The 25,278-nt window shown below is 43.1% G+C and overlaps 2 protein-coding genes across 2 annotated transcripts; both read right to left on the bottom strand.

The window, feature by feature from the left end:
- Nucleotides 1–35: 35 nt before the first annotated feature.
- Nucleotides 36–7,010, bottom strand: LOC149306925 (6-pyruvoyl tetrahydrobiopterin synthase-like). The gene is made up of 6 exons (XM_089538434.1): nucleotides 6,913–7,010; nucleotides 4,191–4,264; nucleotides 2,897–2,919; nucleotides 1,330–1,386; nucleotides 959–1,029; nucleotides 36–177 (listed from the first exon to the last, which is right to left on the bottom strand). Exons 1-6 carry the CDS (start codon nucleotides 7,008–7,010, stop codon nucleotides 54–56), a joined length of 447 nt encoding a protein of 148 aa, XP_089394560.1. The 3' UTR covers nucleotides 36–53.
- A 5,470-nt stretch (nucleotides 7,011–12,480) lies between these two features.
- On the bottom strand, nucleotides 12,481–20,446 carry LOC149306924 (uncharacterized). Its single transcript, XM_089538230.1, has 4 exons — nucleotides 20,269–20,446; nucleotides 16,879–17,086; nucleotides 14,934–14,992; nucleotides 12,481–14,258 (listed from the first exon to the last, which is right to left on the bottom strand). Exons 1-4 carry the CDS (start codon nucleotides 20,444–20,446, stop codon nucleotides 14,008–14,010), a joined length of 696 nt encoding a protein of 231 aa, XP_089394356.1. The 3' UTR covers nucleotides 12,481–14,007.
- Nucleotides 20,447–25,278: the final 4,832 nt, after the last annotated feature.

Below are 25,278 nucleotides of genomic sequence, written 5' to 3'. Positions count from 1 at the left end.
ATTCTCCAGGCCATAGCTCCCCCATGTCTTCGTCTTTTTTAACAAAATGGTATTTAGTTTCCTTTGTATACAATAAAGTTTCTGTCGGATTCATAGACCTTGACTTTGTAGAGGCATCCGAGGGGAAGAATTTTTTCAAGGTTGTTCCAGATGTACACAGCTAGGTTCTCAGTTGTGCTGGCGAAAGAAGAACAGAGGGGTGAATTGAGGATGAAGGAAGAGAAGTCAGAAGACGGAAACAGTGTTTGTACGAAGGCAGTATTAGTGTGTTTGTCATAGCACAAGCTTTCCCTGACGTCTGCATCTTGCATTGAGCTTGCTTTGTTTTCTGGTTGATCCTTGGAAGGCAAACATGAGTTTAATTTGCAAGTCTGAATGCTGAAGAGTGTATTCTCTGAGGTTATCCCACCATGGAAGGGAAAATGGGTTTATTGGAGAGATGACATATTCATCATAACCATTGTTTGGTTATGTCTGCACTGCACAGCATTACACAAATCTGTCTCTTGTGTGCACTAGGAACTGAAGGAATACTCATTACCGTTTGTTTCCCTGCAAAATAATGGGTTTTCGTAACATGGAACGTTTGAGAAAATTGTGTGAGAGAAACAAAGTAGTGGTGCAGTTTCCTTGCCGTTTGTGAGTATTTTTGCAAAGTATTTTCTTTGCAAAAGTGCATTTTTCTGCACAGCCTCCCTCCTCCATTTCCCCCCCCCAACCCATAAAATGCTTTTCTTGCACACAAAAGAGGTATTCCCTGCACAAGGGCATGGATCCTGTTGGTTACGCAAATCAATTGTTGAACTATGAGTCAATTATATAGCTGAATTTTATTGATCTCCTCTTTGTATGGTCATCTGCCTGAGACCTATGTACTAATGCAGAGGAGCTTGGAGAAGTTACTTTTGGGGACAAAAGCCCCCAGCATCTCCGACTCTGGTTCTTCCCAGCTACCCACCTCAAAACATTGGCAAAGAAATCGACATCTTCGTCCAGGTTTTTGTGGTCGAGGGGCACCACGATTGCCTCCTGAAGATGAGAGAGCAAAGTGGAAGTTGCTGCGTTCCCTTCACACACACACACACACACACACACACAGAGGATTGTGAAAAATCTGGCTTTGCATAAACTCCTTCACATACGAAAATCAGAACATATGTGGCCAAGTAACATCAGAGTGTGGTCAAGGTGACAAAAGTTATTAAGGAGGAAAGGCTGCAGCAGTTTGCTTTTGCCTAACCTTATCGAGAAGGGCAAGAGCCCCCTCTTCCTTTTTTTTCTCCTCTCCAAGTATCACAGTAGCACATGAATGGTTTAGTTTCTAATTACCTGCATGTATTCCTGAAGCTTGTAAATATTCATGAACATGCCACTGATGGGATCAATCTGTAAGACAAGAAGTTTGCTTTCCTTTAATTTTTTTTGCATCTATCTAATATATAAAAGTAGTTTTTAGTAATATCCCCAAGATGTGGTGATGGACACTAATATGGGTTGCAAATAAAATAAAATAATGCATGAAGGACAGATTATTCAATAGGGATTAGGGGCAATAATTGAGGCCTGCCACAAAATGTTGCACCATGGACTGCTTGGGTTTAATCCTGCTGTCTTCCATTGATACTTCATTAACATTGTTTTCTTGTCTGGTTTTCAGTTGTTACCTCCAGTAGTTGGGGGTCAAACTAGACAATAGCTGAGACCTTATATTGCCTACTTTGTTATAAATAATTAATTAAATAACATCTCCTGGCCTGATCCTCCCAAACCTACTTTAAAAGCCAATATCCTCACCTAAGGAATGGTCTGTTCTGCTAGGAATTTGGGCATGGCAGGATCCAGCACTCAGGGCTGGAAATGCCATCCTGCATCCAGAACAGACATCCATCACTCAAAGCAGCTGCTGGCTCTTAAGGTACCTCTGGGGGAGGTTATAATGCCACAATCGTAAATGCATGGTATTACTGACTACAGAGCAGTTACTGATCCATAACTGCAATACAAGACAACAGCCAATACTTTTAGCATAGTTTGTTTAATTAAGAGATGCTCTCCCTAGTGGTACAAAATGTCTGCTTGTCACAGCACATGCTTTTCCTAATGGAAGCATCTTGCATTTAGTTTGTTTCATTGATGGGAAGGTTAGACGCAAGCCCACTTTGCAGGTTTGATGGAAGAGACACATGCTTTTCCTAATGGAAGCATCTTGCATTTAGTTTGTTTCATTGATGGGAAGGTTAGACGCAAGCCCACTTTGCAGGTTTGATGGAAGAGACACATGCTTTTCCTAATGGAAGCATCTTGCATTTAGTTTGTTTCATTGATGGGAAGGTTAGACACAAGCCCACTTTGCAGGTTTGATGGAAGAGACACTTGCTCCATGAGAGAATCCTATTCTGGGAAAGACAATGCCTTAACTTTGAAGTTTAATACATGTTCCTATTAACATTTAGCTTGACTTGCAGTTGATATGAAACGTGGTTACCAAGCACCATCAAGTTTTCCTTGGGATGTTTGAGGAGCTCTTTCCTCCTGCAAGGTATTTATTTTTATGGGTTACTATTGTAACCCTGAAGGTTCTTCTTGAGGCTGCTGATAACCTCTCTCATATGTATGGATGTGGTGCCATTTGGGTTAAAAATGAACTTCCCTCTCAACCTAAACACTGATAGAGGAAATGATGGGTTCTCCATGTATGGAGGCAATGTGCTTCTGGGACCCTGTTCTCTGGGTAGTGAACAGATGTGGCAGCTCTCAAATCTTGCTGAAGAATTTAGCTTTTTAATAAAAGTATGCATCTGTATTTTAATTATATACACACAGTCAAAACGATATGCAGCAAGACGAAGAATGATTAGGATGAGGACGAAAGCAACAACAACACCTGCATGCTTACCTTTCCACATATGGTCACAATCACTGAAAAATAAGATGGGTAAGAAGGGGGAGAAGTATTTGTTAAGACATTTTAAGAATGAACAGCCATCTAATTTTTGTACCACAAGATGGTAGCAAAGAACCAGGAAAGGCAGCACATCTCCAGCTGATCTGTTGCTGAATCTGCACTGAAGAATTAATTCAGCTTGACACCACTTCAACTGCCATGGCACAATACTATGGGAGTCTGGGATTTTTAGTTTTGTGGGATATTTAGCCTTCTGAGAGAGCTCTGGCCAGCTCATCAAACGACAATTTCCCATAGGATGGAGCTGTGAAACTTAAAACGGTGTCAAACTGCATTATTTCTGCAATGTTAATAATAATAATAATAAAAAAATTTATTTATATACCGCCCTTCTTAAAATCAGGGCGGTGAACAACAGCTATACAACACTACAACAAGAAACCATACAAAATCAGTTAAAAACAGTTCAATAAAAATAATAAAATTTCTATTGAACTGTTTTTAACTGATTTTGTATGGTTTCTTGTTGTAGTGTTGTATAGCTGTTGTTCACCGCCCTGATTTTAAGAAGGGGGGGAGGAAGGAAGTATTCTGGTCAGGGGTAGGCCTGTTTGAATAAATAGGTTTTTAGCCCCTTCCTAAATTGGGCTAGGGAGATGGCTGAGCGGAGCTCAAAGGGCAGCGAGTTCCAGAGGTTGGGGGCCGAGATGGAGAAGGCCCTCCTAGAGGTGGAATTATAAAAACCTAACTGGTTTTTATTTTTGCACGGGTTTTCATGGATGTAAGCCCACATTTTCAGACACAGTGCAGAGTAATCATCCTGCTTTGTACCTGGTTTACCTGTAGAAGAACATGCTCTGCTCTTATCCAGACCTTGGAGAAGTTACTTGCTTAGACTACAATGATCCTCCACATTCACTGGGGATAGGGATGAAGGACCCCCATGAATTGGAAAAACCACAATAAAAAAAACCACTACTCTTTTTACCTAAGAGAACACTGCTCTAGAAATCTCCTCCAGTGCAACTCTATCTATGGTCAACATCTGCCAGAGAAGTGTTTCCTCTAGGAGCTTCTAGGTTCTCCAACACAACTCCATGGTGAACTTCTGGCAGATTTGCACTGGAGGACCTAGAGATTCCAAAAGAGAAGATATTAATCAAAACCGTGAATAATCAGATCTGTAAAAGTCAAAGCTGCAAATGTGGAGGACCATCTGTACAACCCCCAGGACCCCCCAGTTTTCCCAAGCGCAAGGCATGCCGTTGGTAGGCCTCCTTCTTACCTTTATAGTTGTGCCCATGGCTATGGTTGCATTTCCCAAAACGTTTCTGGTTCTCCTCATCAGTCAGAGATTTGCTGGAAGACAATGGGGCAGGTGGAGTGGGAAAAGAAAATGTGATGTGAATAAGACAAGGACAAGCCTAAAAGGGACCACCATCTTTCTTTTGGTGGAGCAAGATGCACAGTTCCCTCACTGGAGATGGAAAGAAGTATGAGAAAAGGGGCTCCTTTTGGTCACAAACAAGGGATTTGGCATTCATGGTCAGCCATGGTAACTGGAATAGAGCCTCTTTGGTCCGAAACAGTCCATCAAACTAATTCTCTGACTCATTTGTATTGCAAAGCACTCTTAGATCTTCCCATTGTGTGTCTCTCTGTGTAGATTTGTCTGCTGAAAAGACTGCGTTGTCCATCCTTGGTCTATTTTTGCACACAAAATGGCACAAACCAGAATTACCCTCCATTTCCACCAGCTCACACTGTGTCTTATTCATTCTCTCCCATAGCAAAGGTTGCCAGCTTTCTCTACCAGTTTCAGGCCCTTTGCTTTTAACAGCAGAAAGTCACAGGCAATATGGCTTATTTCCCTAGGAACAAAGTGCTATTGCATGGCAACCTTACAAACTCCTATATTTCTAAATAACTTGGACACAATGCAGGCTTGTGACTAAAATAAATATAAAATAAATCAACAGTTAGGTTGACTATGGCACTCTGAGCAAGGCCACCTTCTCTGATGCCATCTTGCCCCTTTCCTAACTTCATCATAATTTCTTTTCTTCTGTATGATTTTTAACATCTTTGCCTGACGAAGAAGCCAGTGGAGCTTCGAAAGCTTGCAACATGTAATTTGTACATTTTTGTCTGTCCCACAAAGGTATCACTATTGTGTGGATTTTGGATGTCATTGTATTTGGACAAGAAGCATTTTTCTTTTCCTTCTAGTGCCATCGCCCTGCCTTTTCACAAAGCTCTCCCTGACTTTCATGTTCTATAGACTCTGTGATGCCATTTGAAACAGAGCTTTGTCCATGTGTGTTTTGGGTTTGTTTTTTTAAACCAACAACTTGTATTTCTTTTCAGCTTTTAAGCCACCTTGATTCCTAGCTCTGGGGAAAGGTTAGGTAGGAACAAACTGGTACAATACAAAACAGTACAACACTATCAAACAGTTTTAGACCCATGGTGTTTTGAAAGATTATGCCCACTGCTTGCTCTTTCTCATAAGATTTCTCTCGTTTTCTTTCTAGTAGTCTTTGTTCCTTGTCTTGTTCGGGTGCAAAACTGGCCAAGGGACCTGTTGGACTGTGAAACATTTCCTGTGGTGGAGAAAACCTTTGGTCCTCCACAATTTGTAAGACCACCACTATTTTTATCCTTGCCCCTTGGTCACACTGGTTGGGGATGGCAGAATCCAACACAACATCCTAACATGCATCACTATGGTTCACCTATAGATTGCTGCTTTATTATTATTTTTAAACCAGCTGGATGAAGTCGATGGAGGAGGGAGTAGTTGGGCATGGAAAAAAAGAAGATGCAGAAGGAAATGGAGGAGGCTTTGAGTCTCCTTAGACTTTCTGTCTCTTACAGTTGTGAAGAAAAGGACGAATTGGACTGCAGTAGCAAATCCAGAGCTAGTGTGGTGTAGTGGTTTGCTTTGGACTATGACTCTAGAGACCAGGGTTTGATTCTCCACTTGGCCATGGAAACCCACTGGGTGATCTTGGGCAAGTCACACTCTCTCAGCCCCTGAAAACCCCATGATAGTTTTGTCTTAGGGTTGCCATAAGTCAGAAATGTCTTGAAGGCACACAACAACAGCAAACTGAACCCTTTATCACCTAGTTATGGAAATGATTTAGGTGAGGTACTATGACCCAACTCCTGTTGTGCATTCCAATTTTCCTTTTCCAGATGCAAAGGAAATGAAGAAATGGCTGGCATATTGTGCTCACTACCCTCTGGGCAAATCACAATCTTTCAGCCTCAGAGGATAGCAATGGCAAATATCTTCTTAAGAAACTTGCCAAGCAAACCTCATGATACCTCATGGGATGCCATAAGTCGGAAACAACTTGAAGGCACACAACAACAACATCTCTGGTCTCAGTCATGCCAGAGGAGAGCAGATAGCGGTCTAGAAAAGACTTGGCTCTGGCCATAGGGAAGGTTCCCCTTGGCACAGTGGCACTGCCAAACCTGGTCTGCTGTGGCACGAAGCTGGTGCTTCCACGGTGTTGCTTGTACACCTACACAATACAAGTCCTCTTTCTGGAATTACATACCCTCCAACATTTCGACAGATGAAAAATGGGGCCCATGTGGCCAAGCAACAACAGTGTGCAGTCGAGGTGGCAAAAGTTAACAAGGAGAGGTTGCAGCAATTTGCTTTTGCCTGGGAAGGGCAAGATTCCACCTCCTCGTCTCCTCTCTCCATTGCTGAATTGGATGACTGCAAACTACACTGGCACTTTGCAACTCAGTTTGCAGCAACTGAAGTATGCTGAGGCCAAAGAGGGAAAGTGGGAGGAAGAGAGAAAGAAACCAGGCCATTTTAAAAGCAGCTGAAAAAGTGGGAAGACAGAGGGTTAACTGGCACTGTCCTTGCCAATGCAGGGCAGTTGGATGGTATGGGAATGCTCCACCAGATTTCTTCCCACTTTGTCCCCACTACTCCCCAAACACACTTTTCTCCCCCAAGCCTCCTTCCCCAACATTACCTCCTCAGTCTATGGGCTGCTGCAAAGGTTTCACTGCGTGAAAGGAAGGTCATCTTGCCAGCTGTACTCATCTTGGGGTTTTTGGCAGTGCTCTGCATTGTTCTGAGCCCTTGCTAGTCCAGCCGCTACTCCAAGTGGAAAGCCTCCTGAGAGGCCCAGATAAATATACCCCACGAGTCGTCATATGATCCAAGGCCAAGCAGATTGAAATCTGTTCCTCAAGAAGCATGATTCCTGGCCCCAACTAGGATATATGCATTTTGGCCTCCCTCACTTTTTTTATTTCTGCTATTTAATTCGCCATGTCTCCTCTTTGCTTAAGGCCTGGACTGACATAGGGCACTTCTTTACATTTGGAATTAGCCAAGGTTTATTTGCCACTCGGAACTGAGCTTGAGTTTAGGTTTTTTTGGGGTGGGGTGGCGATGGAGGTCAGAAAGGAGACAGGAATCTGGAATCTTCTTGTGGCTTCATGACAAAGTGAATGCTCTTGTGCAAAGCATCACACTTTCTTGGAGGTTGTGGAAAGGTGGTGTCTTCATCATGGCTGCCCAAGCCTTGTTACATTGATGTAAATGGCTTTTAGAGGCTACTGTTAGAACAGAATATGGAGAAACAGAATGGTTCCCAATTGACAAAGTGGTCAGGCAGGGCTGTAAGTCTTTTTCCTCCTAGCTTTTTTCCAGGAGAAGATAACGCCGAAAGCATAATGCTGAAGACAGAGGCACCTTTTTCTTTGTGTGCCTTGACATTTCGGACATGTGGTTCCCTCCCTGCCAAGGAGATGCTGTCAGTCCAGTCTGGATAACCTCGGCCTCTTGCTCTTAGTCTTGTGACAAAGTTATATACTATATTGGGGCCTGAAAGCATAAGGCCATGTCAGCTGGCCTTTGAAAAAACCCAGCCCTGAAATCCTTTTGACGCACCCATCCGTCCCCTTATAAAAGACTGCATTTGTTGCACCAAACCGATTACTCTGTGACAAATCTGCCATGCTGCTTAGAAGGCTTCAGATGCATTTTCTTAGTGGATGATGCCAGTTTTCCATCTTCGGTGGAGTTTCAGCTGTGCTTATTACTTCATTTTATTAATTATTTTCATTTTATGTAAACTTATGGTGAATTAATGCTGCAGTAAATACTTTTATGTAAGGACAAATACAAAGGCTGGGCAATGGATGGCCATATGTGGTACTGACACTGTTCTTGTGGTCCTAGACTTCTTAAGTGTCCATGGACTGCCTTGTTGTTGTTGTTTTGCAAAAAGAAAGATGAATTGTATTTCAAGGAAGCCATATGGCATAGTGGTTTGAGTGTTGGACTAGGACTCTGAAGACCAGGGATTGATTCCCATCTTGGCCCTAAAACCCACTTGATGACTTTGGGCAAGTCACGCTCTCTCAGCCTCAGAGGATGGCAATGGCAAACCCTCTCTGAACAAATCCTGCCATGAAAATCCCATGATAGAGTCGCTATTAGAAACAGCACTTCAGTCTTCAGACAGTTGCTCTGTGTTGCAAAGTGAATAAATGCATGCATTTATTTTACAAAGAGTTGGCTCGACTCCTGCTTCTAGATGTCTCATTAAGAGCTTTCAGGAAAGTGATGGAAAAGTGACAAAAAATGGGAGCATTTTAATGAAACAGCCACAGGCAGCTGGATTTTCCGATCGCTGGAGGCCAATTAGAAAGACGGATAGACAGCTCTGTGATTCCAAATTGTTGTTGTGTGCCTTTGAGTCGTTTCCTACTTATGGCAACCGTAAGGTGTAGCTATCATGGGGTTTTCTTGGCAAGATTTGTTCAGAGGGGGTTTGTCTTTGCCTTCCTCTGAAGCTGAGAGAGCGGGACTTGCCTAAAGTCACCCAGTAGGTTTCCATGGCTGAATCTGGATTCGAACCCTGGTCTCCAGAATCGTAGTCTGATAAGCTGCTCTGATAGCCTTTAGGGCTGAAGGGTGGAGTATAAATACCATAAATAAATAAAATAAGAAATAAATAGTCCAATGCTTAAACCACTGCATCATATGGGCTGGTGATCCCAAATGCACCTTTTAAATTGCTTATTGGCGGAGGAAAAGACTTGCTCATCTGGCTCTAAGTGGGAGGAACGTGGGCTTTGTTGTCCTTGCGATTCAGATTTACGTGGAACCGGTTTGGGAACCTGGATCCAGCCGGGAATTCCTTTGGAGGAGGAAGGAAAATGGTTAGCACTGTGCTTTTAATCTTCCCCTTTCCTTTCCGATGGAGAGAATTTGGAGATTTGAGTACAGAGAATGCCAACAGGGTCGATCAGAGGCTAGAATTTGGGTCTCATTTGCTGAAGAAAGATTGCCAAAAGATAAACCACTTATCCAGAGCATGGCAATGTTATTCTTTGGTCTACAAGTCCCAGCATCCCCAAATGGCTGTGCTGGCTGGGGGGGGGGGTTCTGGGGATTGTGATCCCCCAAGTTAATTTTGCTTTGCATGTATCACATAAGCACAAATGTCTTGCGGCATGAAGTGGTGGCTGGCTGGATTTGTGAATCACAATGTTTAAGAAGAGCTTTTGAAACATCTGGGATTTAGGGCTGCCAACTGATTTTCCTGGCCTTTGTGTTTCTGCTTTTAACCATCAGTTGGCAACTTCATTCACATCACTTAAAATGCAACACTGAAAAACAGCAACCTTCAAACATTTTCTGCTCATGAGTTGGACCAGTTCAGGCTGCATCTGCACTGGAGAAATAATCCAGTTTAATACCACTTTAACTGCCATGGCTCAAGGCTATGAAATTCTGGGATTTGTAGTTTTGTGACCTCTTGAGCCTTCTCTGTCAGAGACCTCCAGAGCCAGAACAAACTACAAATCCCAGGATTCTGTAGGACAGAGTCATGGCAAATTAAAGTGGTGCCAAGCTGCTTTTTTTCTGCAGTTTATATACACTCCTAAATGACTGTTGAGGCCTCAACCTGGGAAAGTGATATCTTAAATCCTCATCGTATCCTTGTGTCAAACTGATGGGGCTGCTGCTATTGATATTTCCCATCATGCCCTGGGCTAGATAGGATGTCCTGGGGCATGATGGGAAATTCAAAGCAGGTGCTTTGGATGCTGCAGCCAGGCAATGTTGGGCAGGTAGCATACATTAGCAATGTAGGAAGGAGCTTGCCAGGTTGGGCCTTTGCCAAAGTCTCTCTCAGTTGCTGGAATGAGCTGCCCTATGTGTGTTGGCTTTAGCAGATAAGATAAAGGCTGTTCCTTAGCAGCTGGTTAACTCTGGAGTGATTGGATGATGAAGACACCTGATTGGAATGCAAGATTAGGAAAGCCACATCTCGCCCTCATCTTCCGATGTTTTGCAAGACCTCACTCTTGTTTACCTGTCCAGGAACCTCACCTATGGATGCATGCATGAGGGAGGGAGATGGAGGCTCCGATGCTGTATTAATTTATTTATCTGGGGCACCTTCCATTGCCAAGTTCTTTGGATGTCCATAAAAATTGCTGCAGAGAGCCAGCATGGTTTGAGCTTTGGACTGTGGCTCTGGAGACCAGGGTTTGATTTTCACCTTGCCCATGAAACCACTGGGTGACCTTGGATAAGTCACATTCTCTCAGCCTTCTCTGGACAAACCTTGCCAAGAAAACCCCAGGATAGCTTCGCCTTAGGGTTGCTGTAAGTTGGAAACAACTGGAAGGCACACAACAACTGCTGCAGAAACAAAGCAGCTTGACACCACTTTAACTTCCAGGGCTCAGTGCTATGGAATTTTCAGATTTGTAGGTTGGTGGGGCACCAGAGCTGTCTGACAGGGAAGGCTAAATAGCTCATGAAACTATAAATCCCAGGATTCCATAGCTTGCATCAAGGCGGCTAAAGTGGTGACAAACTGCTTCATTTCTGCAATGTGGCACTCAGGTTTCTCTCTGCCCTTTAAAGGAGATATCCAAGGTGCTGAACCTATTCGGGGGATAGCATTCAGCACTCTTTGGAAGCTTAGACCCAAATCTAGAATGGAGGCCTCCAATCCCAATGGCATGGAATCCACTGGCGATGTAAAGGCACGATCCATCTGAGGAACTCTATAACATAAAGGTAAAAGCCAAGATCCTATACACTTTGGGAATACTGTAAATATATACCAGTTAGTGTAAATACCCTAAAGGCACCAGATCCCGTCTGATCTTGGAAGCTAAGCAGGGTCAGCCTTGGTTGTGCTTGGGGTCCGCCAATGAATACCAAAGCTGCAGGCAATATTTCAAAGCAAGGGACTGGCAAAACTACCTTTCAGGATTCCTTTTCTAAGAAAACCCTAGGCACCAGATTCTGTCTGATCTTGGAAGCTAAACAGGGTCGGTCCTGGGTAGTCCTTGGAGGGGAGACCAACAATGAATACCAGAGCTGGAAGAAATAAATCTACAGCTCTATAAATCTACAGCGCTATATAAATAAAGCATAATAATAATAATAATAATAATAATAATAATAATATTTCAAAGGAAGGAACTGGCAAAACAACCCCTGAATCTTCCTTGCTTAAGAGAGACCTATGCAATCCATGGGATCACCTAAGTGGACCGGCGACTGGAAGGCACACACAAATGTATACACTGGAGTGGTTATACTGGATCACACAATTGTGTAACTGACTATGTGATAAGCAACAAGGGAGAGGCAAGTGCATTTGCTTGCAGATTGTTTGGCTGCACTAAGGACTGCACCATCAAGAAAGCACAACTGTGTGCACAATGATTGTTATGTTCCTGCAGTGCACCAACAAACTCATGGTCATAGAGACCCCAATTGCCCATTGGCAGTTGTTGGCATTCAGATAGCAGGCATGTGGGCCACCTCATCACTTTGTGACTCCAGAGCTTGGATATACTATTTTGTGGACTACAACTCCTCAAATTCCCAACGAATGTATGTCATGCCTCTTTGGATAACCTAATACAGATATCACCATGATGTGTATTTTGGAGTTTCTTGTATGTTTAAGATGGGGAACGTTAATATGAAACATCCCCTTTGTTTTCTTTTTCTTTTGGGAATCTAACCTGTAGGAGAAAGTATTCCCAAGCAATGCTTGGTCTTTTCTGTTTGCTCATGAACTGTTTGGACTAAAAGGGTAACTGCTTTGGTTTCCGATTGGCATCTCAAGTGATGGGCAATGCCGCTGTCGTCCTCATTAAAATGGATCCTACATTCCCCAGTGCCAATAAATCCAGTTGTTATTCCGCAGCATTAGATGCATGTCAACATAAAGCAGGTGGAGGTGGAATAAGATTTCTAGTTAAAACTGGCTCCAAAGAGAACAAGCACAACCCTTAGGGGGATTAAAACTCATTCAAAGTCATGCCTGTGACTTTTTCAACAGAGGCATAATTAAGAAGGGGGAAATTTAACGGTTGCTCTTTCCGGTTGCTTTCCTCCACGACCTTCAGAAATGCAGAACTTGAGATGGGCTCCGTCACCTTTTTGCCAACAACACGACACAGGTCACCCAGTTCTCAGTACCACTCTCTCCCCCAAAAAGAAAGAATCAGAGGCGAATGTTACCTGGGAGGTAATGAAGACACTTTATTGGGTCTTATTGGGACAAAAAAGGTCTTTAAAACAACATGGGATTTCCAAAATACATTTTCCCAAGGAAACACAGTCTATACAAAAGCTGTTGGCAACCAACGTGGCCAGTTTGCAACCAATATCTACAGCTACATAAAATAAAATAAACACACAGTGACATCAAGGTATCAAACCCCAATTTGTTTTCATTTCCTCCCTCTGTGACCAAATTCCTGTCCTAGGTGAGTCTTCAGAGACAGCAAAAGAGGTATTTCCCAAGGAACATGGATCATTACCTGGGTATATTTTTGGCAAGGGCAATATTTTACAGTCCCAGAGGAAATGCCCTGCCAGCAGGGGAATAATACATATGAAGAGCTCTTTCTCCCCGTAATATTGTAGGCCCCCTTCGAAGAAGTTGGTTAGAGGGAAATGGACGTTCGAATCTGTGTTTAAATCCAAAGCTGGAATTCTGGAACAGTCTCTCCTTCCCTTGCGTTTCATATACAGCTCTCAGCTACTTTTGCAGAGTTCCCTGTGGATCATGGCTCCAGTTTTAGCTTGTTGGACATTGCAATGATTCCAGAGTCGGACTGCTTCATCTCACATTTGCCAGTGTATTCAGAAGTCAAATGTTCCCCAAGTATTGACCAGTTTGTTACTCCCTCTTCTGAGGTTCAGAAAACTTGGGATGGCACTAGAAGGCACCCCAGAAGGCTTCCTTTTCTAATCATGGCTCCTGAAATCCACTTGGTTTTTAAAATCCCCCAATGGAGACAGCTGCACATTTGGGGTTTTTTGAGGAACATTCAAGGTTGTAGAAGCTGGGTTGCAAATGTGGTGGCATCATGCATGCAGAGGTGCATGGGATGCATCATCATCATAGCATTGAGATGCACATTATATTGGGTATTGGGCTGCACACTCCAATGTGTCTTCCATTGCACAATATTGCCTTTCAGTGTAAGGGTTACTTTGTGCATTCAGTGCATGGACTTCACATTTACTCAACCCTGGAGTGATATTTTTGTCCAGACACTAACACACACTCACAGCCTAATTCCTGGCTCTTGCACTGGTACTTCATAGCAACCTGGGATGGAGAACCGGCCCTACTATTAGGAATCCGGGTAGTGTGCCTCAGCCTACTGCGTTTGGCGGAACAATTTGAATATTTACCCTGAGTATGTAGATTGTTATTATTATTATTATTATTATTATATTTTGCCACCTGGCAGCATGGGTTATTATTTTTTCCTCCCCTTCAAATCACCATCCCTTGGGCCTTCACTCTTTGGATTTTACCATACAGCTTTCTGCTGTCATTGTCTCTTGTGTCAACAGAATTGGGCGAGATCAGGATGACTATGGGGAAAGTGCAATTAAAAATGTGGATACTTCTTGGCATTGGTAGAGGAAAGAAGAGAGACGTGGGGAAAGGGGTGAGATTTCTTGCCTGAGGATGCCTCCGCTCTTCACGTTCCAGTTGGAGGTGAAGATGGAAGCACACATGAAATCTTGGGTCTTCCTTCTGGGGAGGTCCTTCTTAGGAGAGGAGCTTGTAGCCCAGAGAGATGGGAAGGAGCACCAGGAGGAGGGAGCTGGCATGTGCCATAGAAACACCACTGTGAGGAGGGCCTTTGGTCCACTGGTGGGAAGACGCCAAGTTGGGGTGGACCACAGTTGCGTTGTGGAGCATGTGGCTGTCAGTTGTGTTGTCGAGGAGCGTTGGACGGTGGGAACCGGAGGTGGGCTCAGAGTCAGTGGATGGTGTTGCGACAACAGTTGTGGCCATGTCTGATGGGAGGGAAAAGGGAAACAAACACAGTTGAGTCACTGCTGTTAGACAAGGACATGTGCACTGCTGCCACACTGCAGACTTAATGCAGTTTGGCACCATTTTAACAGTTATGGTGCCATGCTATGAAATCCTGGGATTTGTGGCTTATTGTGGCACCAGAGCTCTCTGTCAGAGAAGGCTAAATATCTCACCAGACCCCAGAATTCCATAGCATTGAGCCATAGCAGTTAAAGGGGTGTCAAACTACATTAATTCTACAGTGTAGATCCAGCCAGAGATGAAGGTGTGGAAGAGCTGGGGGTATATTTGTACTACACTTTCATATCATTCTTATATCACTTCAATAGTCTTATTCGCTTCAATAACACCCCAGTATGAAAACCTGTCAAGAGTTGATAAAATTGGGTTAAAAGTGCCCTGAATTTGAATTAGTAGAAAGCAACTTCTTCATTTTTTTTTCTAGCTGTGAAATGGGATTGATATCAACCCTCACTGCTCACTGGTTGTTCCAAGGATGAGTTCAAGGATACACCTTGAGATGGACAGGTAGGAAGACATATAAATCATGTTTGCAAATCCCAATGTTTTTATCCAATCTTTGCAAAGAGAGTAGAGGAGAAAGGGGCTAAAGTTTAAAGGAGATTATTTGAGTCATGTTCTTGCCAAATTACCTTGCACCAGGCTCCTTGTCTGCAGCAGAGTTGTGCCGTTGGCGAAGGAGACGAAAGCCCTGTTGTTACAAAACAGAGAGGAAACGTCATTGTGAGTGAGGAAAAAGCACCAAATAAGCTCTCAACAGCTCTTCCCATGATTATGGAGGGGAAACACACAAGTGGGCCAAGTACTGCAAAATGTCAAACTCTTTTAGCAAGAAAACAAGTGCTTCCCCCTCCCTTCTTTGTGTCTATTTCAGGAGCATCTAGGGAACAAAATATCGATTGTTATGCATAATCAATATTGCCAATTGGTACATGTATTGGCACATTGAACCTGGATTTCAGCCAAATGGCTTTTCTTTTGTAACCATTGCAAAACAGGGAGTCGTCCGACAGAGCTGGCAATGTTGACGGAAGCAAACTAATTACTCCAGACTTAATTACACAACTGTGAGGAGTCTGCACCATTGGCAAAGATGGCCTCCATTACCCAGAACCCTGTTTTGCTCAGCCACTTCTCTCATATCTGTTCCAAATATTAGCAATTTGCACCCACTGCAAGAATTCAACAGCCTCCCCGTCTTTAGTAATTTAACCACATAGGTCTTTGTTTATGGGGAAACATGGAAGGGGACGTGCAAAGCCAATGGACAAGAAACTCAGGACCCTTTTGCACTGCTACGATTCTTCATTAACTGTCATGGTTTCATCCGTGTGTGTGTGTGTGTGTGTGTGTGTGTGTGTTGCAATTTAGGGAGGAATACTTAGCATTCTCAACCAAAACATTTGCTTCCGTCGGATGTTGCCACAGCAGTTAAAGTGGAATCATAGTGTTATACAGCTATACCTCACTGAACAAAGCCTCTGAATTTTGCAAAGGTTTACAAAGGCTTTTTCCACCCATCTTCCTTTTTATTTCTAGCCCTCTGTCTATCTGGAATCCTTTTTGTTCCATGAGTATAAGGAGATTGGCAGAAGGAAGCAGGTAGAGAAACAGAAAGCTGCATCTGCATTGCAGAAATAAAGCCGTTTGACACCGCTTTAACTGCCATGGCTCGCCGCTGTGGAATTCTGGGATTTGTAGATTGGTGAGCTATTTCACTTTCTTTGTCAGAGAGGGCTGGTGCAACCACAGATTGCAAATTCACAGATTCCACACATGGCAGTTAAAAGCAGTGTCAAACTTACATGCATATATAAAATAAAAACAAAGCAAATAGTCTAAAAAAGTAGCTCTCTTAAGCTGTGACTGAAAGCAGAGGGCCATAAAAGGCCTCCCTAGCAGAAACTTACTGATAATGAAGGATTACACTATTATTTGCTGAAATCCTTAATTCTGATGACTTCTTGTCTGAGTTCCTCTATAGATCTCCCTTCCTCTATTATGGTCTATGAAGAACTTTCCACAAGTTCAAGATTTCTTTTATCGAGAAAGCAGTTGGACTAGATTCTGCAAAGATCATTGTCTACAGATATGATCTAACAAGACAATGGGGCGATCCCAACAAGTCAACCAAGGAGCGCAAATCAGGGCAATTGCCGTACGGTGCTATGTAAATAGACTTTAATAATAATAATAATGATAATAATAGAAGGCACACAACAACAAAAGATGCACCCTTTATCTATGTGTGCCACTATCCATACTACACAATTATACTACTTTGAAACCACTGGGACTGCCCCGGTTTCATCCTCTACAATTCTGGGACTTGTAGTTTCATGAGATACTCTAGTTCAAGGGACTTACGTCACGAAACTACAGATCTCAAAATTCCATAGGATGGAGCCACAGTAGTTATCAAGTGGCTATATTTGTGCAATATGGACACGCCCATTCTATGACTCACTCCGACCTACTTTGCAAGGCTGTTGTGAAAACCACATTCATTGCAAAGATGAAGTGCTTTGGGCGGGAACCCTTCCATGACTGCTTTCCTCCGGTGGCCACGGTTCTCACCTTATTTCGGCAGTTGCCCCATTGCCATTACTTGGGGAAGTCCACCGGGTCCGAGTGCCGCTGCCAGAAACGTTTTTTTGCACCAGACTCTCCGTGTCACTGCATGCGATGGGTTGGTTTTCGCTTTCCCAAAGGCCATTTGGACCCTCCTCGGAGGACACCGCCTGAAGGATAAGGGAGGTTGCATTTGCTATCCCAGTGATGGTTACTGGAAGGAAGAGAGAAAGGGGGAAAAAGGAATTTTTGTTGTGTTGAGCCTTCCATAGGAAAAAAGAAAGGCCTGTGCAATGCTGAGCAGCCAAAGGAAAACACATTCCAGAAAGTCTTAAGCATGGGTGTGTTTGGATTCCCTCACATTCCTATCTTTGTGTGTTTGGAAGTGTGCGTTTGGGGGGAATTTCTGACTCATGGGGTGTGACTAATCCCCAAAAGTAGTAGGTCTGATCCTACAAAGAACCATTAGCAATTGCAAGGATGCTGATGTACGCCTGCAGCAATTTGGAGAGAAAGAGGAAACTACAAGTATGTCTTTTGCAAAGGAATGGGGTTGAAAAGAAACCAGGAACTCAATTCTTTGGTCATTGGTTAAGCCAAAAATCCCCATAGTTATGGAGTATCTGGCATCATTCGTATGCAAGACTGTGAAGCAATTGGCTGAGGATGGATTAGCATAGTGAGTTAATAACTGGAGAGTCCTCTGATTTGGAGCTCTGCTGCCATGAACAGACTCAGTTCTTCCATCTGCAGTGTGGGTATAATAAAACAAATTGGTCCTAAAGTGCCGGACGTTTCAGTTCTTTTTCCTCTATAAGCAGCAGTGGCCGGTGACTCCCATGAAAACATCTGCTTTGGGTTTTATTCTGAATTTGAAAGGCACTGTCCAAGACATTTGCTATAAATTGAAATTGGTGAAATCCAACATGTCGAGGCCTGTCTTTTCCTAACTCACCCAGTTTCATTCTCAGTATCTGTTTTTAAAATTCACATTCAAAACAGGAATGAATTCAGCAGCCCAGTGATGCTGGAAACCACCAGCTAGAAGTATGATGCTGCTGGTGCTGTGGATGATGGTGATTTTGGTACCTTTGTAGGCAACCATTTGGAGTGAGGGCACATTGCATGCCTGTGCCTTTTGAAACATTTTAAATCTTGCCTCATCTAAGCTTGCTTGCATCATGATCAGAAATGAATGTGAAATGAATGTGAATACAGTCTGCAATCTCATTGTCTTAAAAGCATCTGACTGTATCTTAGTGGGTAATGTTTCTTAAATGAGGCTCCAGGTTTCTGCTTGCCTCAGAACCATGTCCCTTGTTCCCACAATATCATCATCATCATCATCATCATCATCATCATCATCATCATCATCATCATCATCATCTATTTATAGAGCACTGTAAAGTTTGCACAGTGCTTTACATAGTAAGGGTAAAAAAAAAGAGCAGCGTACAATCTAAAACAACATTACATGATTAAAATATCTCTAAAATAATACTAATTAGACTACAATGAAAAACAAAGTAAGCAGCAGGTTAACAACCAATAATCTGGAATGCCTCCCTAAACAGGAGTGTCTTCAATTTGGCCTTAAAATTAGCCAATATGTGTGGAATCTGGCTGTGATTATTTTATTATGGATTATAATACATATATCTCTATATAATTTATGTTTTGTGAGAACAGAGATTTGAGCTTGGGTTTTGTACGCTCTTGGTGCTTCTCCAGTATAGCACATTGGTTATTTATCGGCCCAAAGTGAAACATTTTGTACATGCTCAGCTTTGCTCTGATGCCACAGCCAACTACAGTCCATCGCACTGAGCCATTGCAGTTAAAGTGGTGTCAAATGGGATTATTTCTGCAGTGCAGATGTACTCCTTGTCCCTGATGTCCTTCCTCAGTCACGATGGAGAGGTGATTCATTTGAGGGATGTTGACAAAAACAAAAAAACCCTGGCGCATCAATCTGCCCTGGTAGTGAAAAAGGAATATTTTTTTCCATTGTGGTTGGGGATGATGCAATGATTTGTACATCAGGTTTCACTGTGAACTTCTGGCTCTGTTAGGCAGGTTGCACAATTATTTTGGCCAAATTAGTGTGGGATGGTGTGGCACATCTCCAAGATCCAAACTGTGCAATTCTTTGGGCACAGTAGCAAATGGCATAGGTTGCTGTGTGCCCTCAAGTCATTTCTGACTTATGGCAACTGCATCACAGGGTTTTCTTGGCAGAATTTGCTCAGACGGGGTTTGCCCTTGCTTTCCTCTGAGGCTGAGAGCATGTGACTCATCCAAGGTCACCCAGTAGGTTTCCATGGTTGAGTGGGGATTCGAACCCTGGTCTCCAAGTCACCTAGTCCAGTACCTAGGATATTACGCCTAATTCTCAGGTAGGGTAAGTGGATATTATGATCCCTTCCAATATTATCTGAGAGTTTTGTGCTCTGATTCTATTTTCTTTTGAAACTCAGAGCTTGGAGAAGTATTTGGGGAATTACAACTTCCAGTACCTCCCAACCAACTAGTCCAAGCTTGATGGAAATGCATAGGATCTCTGTGCTGGATCCGAATGACCAGACTCTCTTTTGCAAACTTATAGTCCAACCAAATCATTGTCACCTATTGTGCAAATATCTTTATAAATGATGTGCCACACATCTTTGCAGCAAGAAAGCCATGAGATGGTTGTACTCTCTCTATTTTACATATGAGAGACTTAAGTCCAACAGTGACTGGCATCCAAAGTTATCCAGTCTCTTCATATGATGCTAGTAGGATTTGAACTCTGGATGTTGTTGTTGTTGGATACCTTCGGACCTGTCATGGGGGCTTTCTTGGCAAGTTTCTTCTGAGGGGGTTTGCGATGGCCAACCTCTGAGGCTGAGAGTATGTGACTTGGCCAAGGTCACTCATGGGTTTATATTACTCTGTTGCCATCACAATATCTTATAACTGCCAGTTTAGAGCTGATCTTTTAATAGCCAAACTTAAACCAATGTTCTCTGAGTCTTGAGTGATAAAATTCAAGAAAACCCCCAAATACATTCCAGCCCATTACCACACCATTTCTGAACACCTTGCTTCAGGAAAGCTTGTTTAAAATCCCAAGGAACTTTGCATCAGAGTTTGGATTGCAGCTCCCAGAATCCCCCAGCCAGCATTTTAGGACCTAGAGTCCAAAAAACAAAAAGGAGGAACATTCCCAAGCTTTGTTTCATATTAAGTAGTGACTGGTAAGCCTGGATCCATTAGAAAGATTTTGCTGAGTTGAGAACTCAAGATTTGGAGCAAGAGCATTTAACTCTGAAGGCCCAAAGGCCAAGAAACTAGGGAGCCAGCAAGACAGCTCTTGCAAAAAAGAAGTAAATCCAGACAGGTTCTGCCACTTACCTGTGTAGATGGCACCGGGTTTGTAATAAAGGGGAGACACTTCTAGGTTGTAAGAACCACGGGTCACGGTGTTTCTGATGATCTCGCAAGGTGGTGGCCGCTGCAGGTAAACCGGAGAAGCCAACAACAAGAGCCCCAAGGTGAGAAGTTGCAATGGAGACTGGAGTGTAGTTGCCATGATGCTCTCAGAGTGGTTTCTCTCCTTTCTGCTGATGCTCAAGAAGACCTGCTTGTCCTGTCTGTACCTGAGGTCTGGCAAGAGGGAAGGCAGTATTTATGCTGTTGGGAAGATGCAAATCCTTCTCTTTACACACACCCTCCTGGCTGGGAGGTTTCAGCTGGTGACACATTCATGGTGTGTACTTCCTTCTAGATGCTCCCATTGAGTACTTAGAAAAGCCATCTGGTTCGAAAGGGGAGATGTCACAACCATCAGATGTCATAACCGCAAAGGAGGACCCGGCACTGCATAATGTACGACATTCAATGAGGACATGGCCAAATGAAACCTAAAAGCACCCCTATAAATGTAAATCCATGCTCTTTAGTCATGCGCCAAATGGGGGATATTTTGGAGTTCCTCCTGGAGAGTAGGTTGAAATGTAGGACATGTGCTAGAAAAGGAGGACCTCTGATCAACCTGAATAGATGGGTGGGAAGGAACACGCTTAGTTCTTCCCATCAGTGGAAATACTTTTTAAAAATGAATTATTTTTATTAAAAACAACCACAAACATCATCATCATTTTATGTTTATCCCACTTTCCCCCAAAAACTGGGACTCAGAGCATCTTACAATTTTAAAGAACAGTTACAATTATGAATGTAAAAAATTCTTCAAAACATACACACAGATCCACACTAAATTTTCTACATCTAAAAAAACCCACACCTAACTAACAAAGAATCCAAAACTAAAAACACAAAAGCACACAAAAGAGGGGGACAATGGCCTCCAAGGCTGCATCCGCACTACAGAAATAATCCACTTTGATGCCGCTTTAACTGCCGAGGCTCAATGCTATGGAATCCTGGCCTTTGTAGTTTGTTGTGGCACCAGACTTCTCGGACAGAGAAGACTAAAGTCTCCCCAAACTACAAATCCCAGAATTCCATAGCAGTGAGCCATGGCGGTTAAAGTAGTGTCAAACTGGATATGCAGATGTAGCCCAGTATACCTGACTATGTTTCTTCTACTTTACTTATTTAACTCCTTATTCAAAATTCAATATAATGCTTAAAATAATCTTAAAACCATATGTAAGAAGGAGGAAACAAGTCCTTTTTCTGTTGTATAATCTAATCTGGGGGAAAAAAGTGTTGCCAATAAACACTCAGTGAAGTCCCAGATTTGAGAATATTTAGGCAAACTGCATTGCGAGGGTGAATTTCTCAGAATGAAAAGAAATCTTTCCAATCCTCCAAACTGAAAGCTTCATGAGTGGAAGTTTTTCCCCCTGCTTCATACAGTTTTGACATTCAGTCTGTACTGAAAGTGTGTTTTCTTTCAAAATGGATGAAATCAATACAGGCTTGCAAATATATTTATGGATGTCAATATTTCAGCAATTTTTATTATCCTGCCCACCACCAGAAAATACTTGAATTAAAAAGAAGAAATATCCCTAGAACTCTACAAAGTTCTGAGAAAAACTGGTTAAAAGCACAACTGATCAGGGATGATTATTATTGGTGTGCATTAACTTGCAGAAGATATTGAAAAAGAGGTGGGATTCATGCAGTTCACTGATAAATTGGATGTGCCCATTTGTCTCTATTGGGTGTCCAAAAGTCAGCATTTGAGTGGTGATTTGGACACAAAACTATTACTTTACAAAAAGGCATGCTTTTATGACTGTCTCCCTTGGGAAGAGAATGGAAGTGCTACAACGGCATGCGGAGAGGCAAGAAGAAAGCTGCTTCTCTCTCAATCCATCCTGGCTTTCTTTTGTTGTGTGATAAGGCTCTGAGCGTTGGCCTAGATAGGCCTTTGGACTGATCCAGCATGGCTCTTCTCATGTTCTTATGAGTGGTTTTTCATACATCCTTTTTCCTAGTAAAGTTGGCTCTCCCCTTCTATGGGCATGCCATCTGCAGATTGGTGCATTTGTGGATGGCTATGCTCCATTGTTTCCATTGGTTTAATGTGCACGCAGCTGCACCAATGTGGTTGCATGCACATCAAGTTCAATTGGGAACAATGGGAATTCAGGCCTTGCGGATTTTGCGATCCGTGAGAGGGATCCAGAATAGATACGAAGAGCCGACTGTATCCTACAGAAACCTTCTCCTCTGGAAAAAGTACCGCTTCCCCCCCAAGTTGTCTCCTCTCTTTGGTGAACTCCTCTTCCTTCTCCCTCCCATAATAACAAAGATGCATCATGCTGTGACATTTTGTTGCCCACAATGTCCGACCAGAGCAGCAGCAGGTGAAATTTCCATGACACCACAGCCATTCAGTTTGAGCCAAGAGTAAAGGGATGGGGCAGAGGAGAGACGCAAGGCAACCACCCAGGTTAGCCTCTGCTGGCTGATAATGGAGACAGAAGGTGCATGTCTCCCTTTTGGGGGGGAGGGATCGTGGCCTTCTCCAAATCTGTCTCGCCTTGAAATGTAATGCCACAGTTTCGCCATGGATTTCCAGGCACCCCACCCTCTCTCCCAAACCGGGCAGCGTGTTTTTTCCATGACTTCATTCCAAACTTAATTATACCCTTCGCCTCTCCATTCTTCGAGGTGGATCATTAACTTTTCCTCCGGGTTCTTTTCACACCAGGTGACTTTCCATCCTAGTTATCTTTCTGACGCTCAAGAGTCTCCCGCATCCATCCTTTCGGCCATGCACCCAATTCATGACCAAAGGGCGAGCCCCTTCCTCTTTGCCAGGGCAGTTTGTAGCCGAAGGCAGGTTGCAGGATTATGGGCGAGGCAATAGTAGAGGGAAGGACATTCTCAGTGGATTTGGAGGCCTCCATTTTTAGCAACTTCCACATTCCAGCTCTTTCAGTAGCCGGGAATGATACATGCCGGGCCCTCGAGGAGAATTGGAGCGAGTAAGAATGAGTCCTGTTCATGCATCACCTTCTTGTTGCTCAATTGCAATATGATTCAGAGCCAAGAAGATGGAAAAGAGGGAAAAGGGGGAAAACAAAAACAAAACCATATCCAGGGACAAATCATAAAGGGAAAATTCCACTCTCCAGAGGCACTGCTGGGCAGAGCCAAAGGCAAAAGCCAAAATAGCTTTTGGAGCACCTTGGCTTAATATTCATGAACTAGGATGAACAACAACAACAACAACAACAACATTCTTTTAAATCTTATGGGACTTTAAAATTCAAAGCGATAAACAAATAGAACACCATGCGCGAGGCATGACTGTGGTGGAGCAAAGTTTGGATTATAGATTGCAAATCTGAGGACAAGAAGAAGGAAAAGATTAAGAAAGCTCTATGCATTAAGATTCAGCACCTCTGGAAAAAGAAAACAATGGTGGCTCCCTTGGTGTCGCTAGTCTGGGAGCAATTCCAAACCGTCAAAGCATCCAAATAAATTAGATATTTTTTGTCATTGTGTGCCTTCAAGTCGTTTCCGACTTATGGCAACCCTAAGGTGAACCTGTCATGGGGTTTTCTTGGCAAGACTTTATTGGAAGAGGCTTACCATGTCTTTCCCTCGAGGCTGAGAGAGTGTGACTTGCCTAAAGTCACCCCTGGTCTCCAGATTCATAGTCCAACTCTTAAATCACTATGAGATTTTTAAAAGAATGCTCTTAAAAAGTAAGTGTTGAATGTAAGGGGAAACCATTACTTGTTACACCAGTAAAATTACTTTGGTCTCATTACTTTTTGAAATAGTTGTTGTTGTTGTTATATACCTTCAAGTCATTTCCGACTTAACGGTGAAAGTTATTCCCCAACGTAACTAGTTCCATGGAAGCAGTTAGTTACAGAGAGCAGCCTTGTGCCTTTCACCTCAGTTGACTTGCCCTTTCTGGTTGCTAATACAGTTCTTTCTTCAGGAGATGGTGTGGCAACCAGAACTACTGTATGTTTGAGGTATTTGTGAACATTCCTGGTTGTACTTGTGCTGATAGCTGATGCCATTACACCAGTTCCAGACCCCAAACGGCAAAGACTATTTAGACCCTAGGCTTATCCACAACTGATCAGTATTTCTTCGGAGGGAAAAAATCTAGCCCTGTAGTCCCCCGAGGGATGAGGCACAGGGACTTGACTCACAGTGCTTCCAGCCTCAAAATGCAAACAGGTTCATCTTCATTTGCAAAATTTCCTTTTCTCTTTGCTTCTGGCAAAGAGAAGAGGAAACCCTTTCCTTCACTTTCTTTTTCTTGGCCTAGAGCTGTGTTGAGCTTTCCAAAGAAATGAATAATAGTTGCAATAACCAATGGGAAGTGCAAGAAAATCTTGTGGCGTATTCTAGCCTCCTAGTAGGGATGCGATTATTCCGCTGTTGTTCCTCCTAGCCATTTAGCCACCCAGCTTTGCCCTTGGTCCAGGATTGTTAATCGGCCATGAAAGCCACTGGGTAACCTTGGGCAGGTCACACACTCTCAGCCTCAGGGGAAGGCAATGGCAAACCTCCTTTGAACCAATCTTGCCAAGTAAACCTTGTGATAGGTTCATCTTAGGGTTGCCATAAGTTGGAAATGACTTGAAGGCACATAACAACAAAGGTGGCAAAGGCGGGGAGGGATATAATGAGAAACATGAGTTCTGTTATATAACCCCTAGGATCTTCCCAGGTTTTGCCAACTTTATCAAACCAACTCCAAAAAGACAACCCTTGAAGAGTGCACCAGTGTTGTGTTATCTCAAGCCGAGCCACACCAAGTGTAATGGAAATTAAGCTTTTATTTTGTAAATCTACATTAGGCCCCAAGTAAACAGATAGTAGGCCCAATGCCTCCCAATGAGCTACAGCTTGATTTTAGATATTAAATATAAAGCTCAACACATTGTCTCAGGAAGATGCAACCTCAAGAAGATG

This window comes from Sceloporus occidentalis, unplaced genomic scaffold (assembly GCF_023333645.1).
Source record: "Sceloporus occidentalis isolate IW3139 unplaced genomic scaffold, rSceOcc1.0.p SCAF_9, whole genome shotgun sequence".
Lineage (NCBI taxonomy): Eukaryota > Metazoa > Chordata > Lepidosauria > Squamata > Phrynosomatidae > Sceloporus > Sceloporus occidentalis.
This window is presented reverse-complemented; position numbering and strand designations above follow the sequence as displayed.